At 45.5% G+C, this 9174-nt stretch overlaps 1 protein-coding gene across 1 annotated transcript; it reads right to left on the reverse strand.

Moving 5' to 3' along the window:
• Positions 1–3454: 3454 nt before the first annotated feature.
• LOC311129985 (nuclear receptor subfamily 0 group B member 1-like) lies at positions 3455–5200 on the reverse strand. The gene is made up of 2 exons (XM_084162559.1): positions 4423–5200; positions 3455–3838 (listed from the first exon to the last, which is right to left on the reverse strand). The coding sequence occupies exons 1-2, from the start codon at positions 5114–5116 to the stop codon at positions 3597–3599; spliced, it is 936 nt and encodes a 311-aa protein (XP_084018685.1). The 5' UTR covers positions 5117–5200; the 3' UTR covers positions 3455–3596.
• Between the last annotated feature and the right edge of the window lie 3974 nt (positions 5201–9174).

Here is a 9174-nt window from a genome sequence, read left to right on the forward strand (position 1 = left end):
GGGGTGGGTGGGGGGGTTTGGGGGGCTTGGGGGGTTTGCCAAATGCTATCATATCAAGCAATTATAGCATTTATAGAATTGTCATATATTTTCTTTACACAGACTATCTTAAAAATACATTTAAATGGATTATGGATTATGAAGTGGAAGTGCAAAAATAGTTGGCACCCCCTATTTTGATCTGCTCCATGACTCAGGTGGCCAAGAGGACACAAGGCTATTTGGCTCATCTCATTCACGAAGAGGAATAACTTTGCAACTGTTTCTGATTAATAAACTATGCAATGCTGGTGGGTGGTAACATTCTAATAAAACCCAGCCCTGAAACGAAACGTAGGCTGAAAACAATGTGTATGTCATATCATAGGAAAAGACACCGCATTCACACGGAATTGCACGAAGTGGGAAGTTCAGATTTGTCACTTCAAGCTCAAATATATAATACTTTGACTAAAACGATGACTTATTGATTTAAATCGTTGTGCAACATCATGGGTACGCTTTGGCCATCGTCTTTCAGCTCGGAAAAGTGGATTTCTAATGGTATGGACGTTAAAACACAGTCAAACACTGCCATCTGCTGGTGCATTGTGAATTAGCAATGGTGCAGTGAGACAATGATAGGATCCCCACACACGTACATACACACACACGCACACGCAAAGTGGTGGCACGCATCATCAGTAATATGGCCAGTAGGTGTGGCAGGTGGCTTGAATACACACACATATCTCTCTCTCTCTTACACTCACACGCCATAGTGGCAGGCATCAGTGATATAGCTGGTGTGTGTGTGTGTCGGTCGGTCGGTCATCTGGCAGCCTCCTGCCTGACAGCTGGTTTTTTATTACGAGACACAGGATGAATAGACTCTTTATTATCCTAAGCAATTCGGGGCTTAATTGGAAAGAAAATAGTCCCTGTCGAGAGGATGGAGGAGAGATAGAGACAGAAATATGTACATCAACATATTTAGTGTGTGTGGAGAGGATTGGAGAAAGGGGGGGGGGGTCTGGCCTATCAGAGGGCAAAGAGGAGCTACTATCATCTTGCTTACACCTTATCCAATTATTAAAGATCTACATCAGTTTAAAGGGATAGAGCCTGATGGGGGGCAGGGGTGGGGACTGGGGGTCCACCCACAGGTTCCGGAATCCCTCATCGTCATGGTAACAGTTCACACTCCTCCTGCCGCCAGCTCCATGGCATCTGTTGTGGTCTTCTTATCATAACGCTACTCCTCCTACCTCCACACACACAGTCGCACACACAAACACACACACCCTCAGCCCTTGGCTGCGAGGTGTTGCTGTTTTGACTGCTCAGAGCGCCTGACCGTCTTGTGTTTCCATGCTTCATTGCTTCCCTGCTCCTCAACTGTCACACACACACACATAGTCCTACAGTACAGCAACAGGGCAGGAATATTGTTTTCTCTAGGAACCATGAGAGCCAGAAGCAGAGATCTTCTATAACTCTAGCAGAGACTTTCTACAACTCTATAATTTCCCCATGTACAGTATGTGGACCAGATTGTATCTGTGATGGGTTCCTTAGACTACTGTGTGACTGTGTTTTGTGTCTCTGTTGTGTAGCTCTCCCCACCCCCTGATTCCTGATCCTCCTGCATATCTTGGCCAGTAGCATTCCCGTTTGTTGCATTTCCTGCCAGTAATGATGGGATTTGGAGAGAGAATTGGAACGCTCCCGGAGGCAATCAAACTCTGCAGGTCATTTCCTCAAGTTTTTATTCTGCGCACCTGTGCCTGCCCTGAAGCCTGTGTGTGTGTGTGTGTGTGTGTGTGTGTGTGTGTGTGAGAGTGTGTGTGTGTGAGAGAGAGAGAGACTCTATCAGTGAGATATGTGGTTAAACAGTGCCCTCTTGTTGCCTTAACAGTCCATTGCGGTCTCTCTTACCAGCATCGTGATAATCCTACAATGGATACAATAACCCTCAGAGCTGAGTGCTAGCATGATAAATGAACTTACTGTATCTCAATTGCACAGCAACAATCACCTATTGCCTCAGACAGAGACACAGGAAAAATCAATTGAGTTTGGAAATCAGAGTATGAGCATCAATATGTGTGGTGAGATGTGAATCCATCTTAGTACGCAGGACAATAGTCAATGGTAAAGGACTTGTAAAACCAAGCCCAAAGCTATACTGTGATTTCTACCAATCAATATTGTAGAAGGCCATTCTTCACTGCAGAGTACAAACTAGCTTCCTAGGGCTCAGATCACACACTCAAATGAAAAGAGAATGTTCCTACCTGGACAGAAAATAACTGTAGAAAAAAGTTAATGTCTGTTCACTGTTTGCTGCTCCCACAAGTGATCTTTAATTCAGACCAATGTTAAAGATCATATGTGGGATCAGCGAACTGTCAACTATGAACAGACATCAACGTTTATTCAGAACCATAGTTACCGAAAAAGGAACATTGGGTTTTCTGATCTCTCTGGGTAGAACTTGTACAGGATCCCCTGTAGCTCAGTTGGTAGAGCATGGCACTTGCAACGCCAGGATTGTGGGTTCGTTTCCCACGGGGGGGGCAGTATGAAAATGTATGCACTCACTAACTAAGTCGCTCTGGATAAGAGCATCTGCTAAATGACTAAAATGTAAAATGTAACTTGCCCTTAGGCACAGATCTAGGATCAGTTTATCCCCAACCTTAACAATTAGGGGGTAAACACAAAGCTGACCTTAGATCAGTGTCCAGGGGACTTTCTGATCTCCATAGTGACAGTCAGAGCACCACTCACCTGACACAAGCATGGCAAAGCAGTTCAGAGAATACTTTTATTATAGAAAAATAGTTTTATGTAAAAATAAATAAGTTATCGATCCAATCAGCAGCTCTTCTTGGTCTGTATCCTCTCCTTCACCCCTCCTCCCCACCCCAAAACACACACCCCTTTGTCCTGACTGTTCTTCATCCACCACAGTGTCCAAAACATCTTTAACGAAACACACAAATCTCTTCCTTGGTCTATCCTTCCGTTCAACGGTCCATTCAGGTCTAACAGTTGGTTAACAGTTAGTTAGATTTACATTCTGTTTGCCTGTCCGTTAGATAGAAAGGTCCAGTCCAGAATCAACCCCACAGGTGTTGATCTGAGGATTGGATAGATGTAATATAGCAAAAAAATGCCTTTATAGCCTACCAGAGGGCAGAGTGGAGCTGTCGTATTGCTTATTACTATCCAATAATTTCAGATCTACATGAAGTGTGTAGGGGCTAGGGGGTATGGGTAAGGGAAAGGGGAAGTGGGGGTAAGGGCTAGGGCAGCGTTTCCCAAACTCCGTCCTAGGGACCCCAAGGGGTGCACGTTTTAGTTTTTACCCTAACACTACAAAGCTGATTCAAATTATCAAAGCTTGATGATTAGTTGATTATATGAATCAGCTGTGTAGTGCTAGCGCAAAAACCAAAACGTGCACCCCTTGGGGCCCCGAGGACCGAGTTTGGGAAACCCTGGGCTAGGGGCAAGGTGAAGTTTCTAGGGGGTAGGGGCTAGGAGAAGTGCCTAGAACTTATAGGAGGCCATATCTAGGGGTTGTTTCTGGACGGGACCATGGAAAGCATCTACTTCCCGTAGAACATCTCCAGTAGGACATCCTCCATGTTGACAGCTCCGATGACGGGCTTGAAGAAGAGCTGTGTGACCACAGGGGGGCTGATGGCCCTCAGCATGGACAAGGTGATGAGCAGTTTGGCGAAGCGTGTGGTGTCGTCCCGGTGGATCAGCTTCATGTGCTCGTTGAGCGCCTGGTGAGCCTCGTGCCGCAGCGACTGGATGTAGTGGAGGTAGCGCAAACCTGGGAGATCTGGGGAGAGGTGGGAGGAAAGGAGGGGAGGGGAGGGGAGGGGAGGGGGCAGAAGAACAGAATCAGTGTTTATAGAAACTTTGGGTTGTTGAAGGAGCCCGGGTCACGATGGTAACCAGGTGTCTCATCTGTTGATTGTCAACAGATTACCAAATAACCTCAAAATATCTCACAAGGCCCTTTGGCAAAGGTTTCTGAAGTCTCCAGATATGGAAGGATATATATCTCCTCAACCCTAAAACAATCATACCATAAGATACTAGGCCTACATCCTTCCTTTGCAGTAGATGCAGGGAATTAGTAGCCTAATAATGGTGATTATGGGTTTTGGTATACCTATTTTTTAAATCTAGTTTCCTATGTAGCAATTTGCCATTAAGCCGAAATGATGCATGTATTAAATCAGCGTTCTTTGTTTCCTGTGAAACTGCTTTGCAAACTTTTAAAACTAGAGACAAAGTGCTATATTATTACATGTATGACATTGCAGATGGGTATTTAGGATAATTACATGTGCTCCAGCACGGACACAATGAGACAATGATTAGTGAGAAAATTAAGGCGTTTTGAAGCATCCTGCCCACCTGAGTTGAATAGCACGGTTCCTTTGAGGTAGGCATACTCCTTCGTACTGATGTCCAAACCCCAACACTTCTTCAGGAACGCTTTGATGTTCTGGATATCCGAGAGAGAGACCCCAGGAGTACCCGCGCACTGCTCCAGCAGCGGTTCGCCCTGTCTGTCCGTTAAGCCGCTCTGGCTGCCACAGCCACCGGTCAGGATCCTTTGCAACATGCTGGGCTCTGCGGTCTCAGTGGTCTCGAAGTCCACCCGGTCCTGCGCGAGGCCCAGCACGAGCATCGGCGCCCAGCAGTTCCGAACGAGCAGGAGCTGGTCATCCTCCGGCAGCTCGCGGAAACACGGCACGTTCTTCACGAACCGCAGAGTCTTCACGAGGACCGCTGACGCGGCTTTGCAGGTCACCTGCGGGGACCGCAGAGACCCCCTTCGCCGTGAGGAGCCGCACGAGCATGCCTGTTGTTGCCTTAGCTCAAGCCGCGACGATGAGGAAGAAGAGGAGGAACAGGAGGAGGAGAGGGAGGCACAGGAGGGGACCCTGTGCCCGCGATGCTGTTGGTGTTGTTGTGGTTGTGGTGTTGGTTGTTGTTGTTTCTCGGTGGTCGCGAGGCTGTCGTTCTTCAGTATATTGTACAGGATGCTGTTATTATTGTTTTGCCACCCGGCGCCCAGACAGTGGCAGCCCTCGCGAGTGGCCATGGCACGTGTCGCTCGGCGTGTCTGTCAGGCGCTTTGAAGCGTTGGAGGTCAGAGCTAGATAGAGAGAGAGAGATGTTTTCTTGGCCCCTGTTACCCCCGCGCAAACGGCAGCACATTTATATTAGCTCCCATCTGACCTCCTGCTTTGAGAACTTGTTTAACCTTTTACATATTCCTCCTCTGAGACGCCTCCCACCAGGGGCAGATTGGCCATCTGGCAATTCTGGCAAATGCCAGTTGGGCTGAACACTTTTTTAGTTGGGTGGGCTGGTCGAAATTGACACACACACAAATATTTGCGTATATTTAATTATTTTTTTGAAAAAGGGCCAATGGGTCTGTTAAGATTATTATTTAAAAATATATTTTTGCACAATTTCTCTGTTATACAGTGGGCAACTGATAGGCTGAGCTGAGGTCATGCAAACTCACAATCAAAGTCAAACGCTGCATCAGTAAAGAGACCTGCATCAGTTAGACAGCCAAGATCATGGATCGTAAAAAAAGAAAAGGGTGTCTATAAACGTAGAAAGAGCACATTCTACATTGTCACCTCACTCAAAATGTCCTATTTTTTTGCGGCGGCTAAAACCATGATTTGGTCATAGAGTAAAGTGTATTTTCCTCCTGATTCCTGTAATTGAAGTGTCTGCCCTGCCCCTGTGCTTGTTTGTTTGCGGGAAAAACACAGCTTTGGAAGCGTCCCCTTGTCCCTGTCGAAGAGAGTAGGGTCTCAGCTGTCTGTAGGTATATATTTTTATTTCTCAACTCTCAATATTTAGCTTAATAACAACTATTCTACAACCAAGATATGATATGGTTTTTAAATATGGAATCGGCACGCGAAATGCGCACCGGCCATTCCGAGTAGACTTATAGGTCTCATGGGTAGTAGCCTACAACTGCAAAGTATTTTTAGGACATTGCATTTACGGTTTCCACTTCCTCAGGTGTTGAACCCCACATTAATCAGCCTATGAAATAGTTAGTGCACATAAAGATGTATATACTGTAATTAAACTCTATTTAAAAAATTATCAGGACATTTTGGAGTCCGATTTCGACAGTAAAATATAGCAACCAGAGTCTAATTGTCAACCCCACATTTTTGGTAGTCACTGGATTAGGTTTCACATCAACATATCTTGAGTCTTGCATTCTTGCTTGGGACATGTTAGATGAAACAACTTATTTCTTGAATACCTCAGTAGTCTATTTATTACACTCCTTAATAAAGGACTATGAAAGACTTCATGAGATGATTACTGACCAAATCATGGGCTGGTGCCACCAACTGTAAAAGTTAGTATCACCAGTGACACCAGGGGATCATGTTAGTCTGGAGCCCTGTACTAATTAACACGTAGGGTAGGTGTTGATTCAGGGGAACACATATGACAGGCACTTATTTGCAACATAGCCTAAGTCGTTAGCTTGTCTTTTATAACGTATAAGGCTTAAGCAGACAGACAGGGATTTGCCGTCACGTAGTGATGTTGTCTCTCTCTCTCTCTCGCTCTCTCTCGCTCTGGCTCTCTCTACACACGCGCTCAGAGGGAGCCAGCTGCAGCAAGATTAATAGTAACGTCATTCCATTATGGAGCATAAAACAGCATGTTGGTTTATGTCAAACCTCGTGCTATGCCGTTTGTCTGCACCTTTAAGCAGCATCACCTCTTCAGTTATGATAAATTAACCTTTGCAGGAAAGGGAAAGCACATACTGTATCTCAGGGCATACCCATTATATCACAAAAAGTGAGGGAGAGGAGGGGGCAGAGAGAGAGAGAGGGACAGACAGACAGACAGACAGATTCCATGTCCTTGACATAGGTTATCCAGTTCTTTTTGGATACAACAGTATCCCAAAAGCTACAAAATTATCCATGTGTGTGTATGTTTTTGGTTTTACTATCCTTGTGGGGACCAGAAGTCCTCACGAGAATAGTAAAACAAATACAATTCAGACAAGTGGGGAAAAGGCTATTTTAGGCTTAGGGGTTAGGGTTTGGGGTTAAGGTTAGGGAAAATAGGATTTTGAATGGGAAGCAATTGTTTGGTCCCCAGAAGAATAGGAAAACAAACGTGTGTCATTGTCTGTGTGTGCGTGTGTGTGAATGTGTGCGTGACTGTGTGTGTACGTATCTCCATGTGTTTGTCTGTGAGAGAGAGAGACATAAAGAATCAGCCTTGTGCTCTATTCTGTTTTACCTTGACTCCCTCGTTGCACCGTTAATCAGCTGCTAGCCAGTAAAAAAGTAGGCCAGAGACGGAGCTGAAGGCTTAATTATTTTAGGGAGAATTTATCTGATTTTCTATGAGAAAAGAGGACGGAGAGCAGCGAGCAGCGCTGTGAAGGCCGGCCGCCAACCTTGAGTCGGACACACTGTTATTGATTTAACCGTGAAAACGGGAACGCATGAATTATGATGTCATGACTCATCATAATTCAACGCTCCCAGTGCATCTGTCACTGGGAAAGTGGGGGGATTGGGGGGAGGTGTGACTAACCTGGAGGAAGGGGCACAGGGAGAGGAGAGGAGGGCAAGGTAAAGGAGGAGGGGGAGGCAAGATTCAGGGAGAATGAATGTTTTTCTCTCAGATTGTGTATCACAGGACAAGACTACTGAAAAGAGGGAGAGAAAGAAAGAGATAGAGAGAGAGAAGGACAGAGAGAAAGATACACATAGGGCGCAACAAGTATAGGAAAAGAGGTTGGCGAAAGAAAGCATGAAGAGTACAGAAAAGGTTTAATGCCTAAACCCCGCTACGCTAATTCTACTTGCCTCTCTTGTGAGTGCATGTGAGCCTTGAGAGAGTGTGTTAGCACATGTGTTAATCCAAGGGAGGGCCTAAACAAAGACCTCCACACTGCCTAAGTATAGTGTTAAGAAAATATGTCATGGAGAAAAGGCTGGCATTGAGTGCCTAGCCGTATTCATAAAGTAACGGGAGTGGGACCTCAGTCTACTCAGTGCGCTCCAAGGACAGCATCAGGGACCCAAGACAGGATGAAAAACTTTCACAGCACTGTTAAAACATTGTTCAGAGAGAGAATGGGTTTCTATTGATTTACATCAGCGAGAAAATATTGATTTTTCACTTTTATACCCAAGGTCGAGCTGGGATAAACACCCGGAGCAAAGGCTGTCTCCCTCTCCTCTCCTCTCCTTGTTTCACCTCTCCTCTATTCTACTCTATTCTTCTCTCCTCTGCTCTCCTCTACTTACTAACTCAGGTAATAACAATCATTCAAGGATACATTATTTATTGTTCTCTCTCATTCTTTCATAATCTTATTTTCCTCTGCTTTTTGCTTTGTTAATGGCAATGAGGATGGAAGAGAACTCAGTCCTCCTAACTCCCCTTCCACTTCCTCTTAATATCAACCAGAAAAGGTTTCAGAACCTTGACCCAGCACATAGGAGGACTCAAGGTATTGCACACTGGTTATACTGGCAAGATAAACATGTATCAACATGCAGTGGTCAGCATGTTGTGGTCGACTCTATTTGCAGTGTCTACAAATTGAGTTTTCCTTCTCCTACGCACCTATGAATTACAGTAAGATTGTGACTCAGAAGTCTGTTTCTTCAATGCCACAGATAAGAAAAAAGTGCTGTCCACCCACTGTAAAGATAGATAGGCACTCACTTTTTACTGTACTGTTTTAAATGGTTATTTCAGTAAGAGTGCAAAACAGAAGTGCTGGGTTGGAAGCTGGTCATGCCATTAAAGTGTTAAAGAGACTGTGTCAGAGTGGCAGCAGACTTATAGCCTTAGATTTATAATCATGATCTCATATCTTTGGCTATGGCTTGTAAGGGCTTAGTGGGATTGGGGTGGGGAGGAGAGGAGGGAAGAGGGGAGGAGAGGGGGTGTGACAGGAGAGGGAAGGAGAGAAGGGGTTGGGTAAGGAGAGAAGAGGAGGGAGTGAGGGAGGGAGGGAGGGAAAGGAGAGAGGGGATGGGAGAGGCAGTGATATCACCCTCTCAGGTCCAGTGTGTTCTCTCCTCTCCTGTCTGTCCTGTCCTGACCTGTCGGTGTGTGATGTGATCC

This window comes from Coregonus lavaretus (assembly GCF_964263955.1).
Source record: "Coregonus lavaretus genome assembly, chromosome: 5".
NCBI classification, from domain to species: Eukaryota; Metazoa; Chordata; class Actinopteri; order Salmoniformes; family Salmonidae; genus Coregonus; species Coregonus lavaretus.

Excerpts from the sequence above, each read along its gene's own strand:
- LOC311129985 (XM_084162559.1), bottom strand. The coding sequence starts at position 5,116 with ATGGCCACTCGCGAGGGCTGCCACTGTCTGGGCGCCGGGTGGCAAAAC. Across the intron at positions 3,839-4,422 it reads AACCGTGCTATTCAACTCAG|ATCTCCCAGGTTTGCGCTAC; the intron begins GTGGGCAGGATG and ends ACCTCTCCCCAG.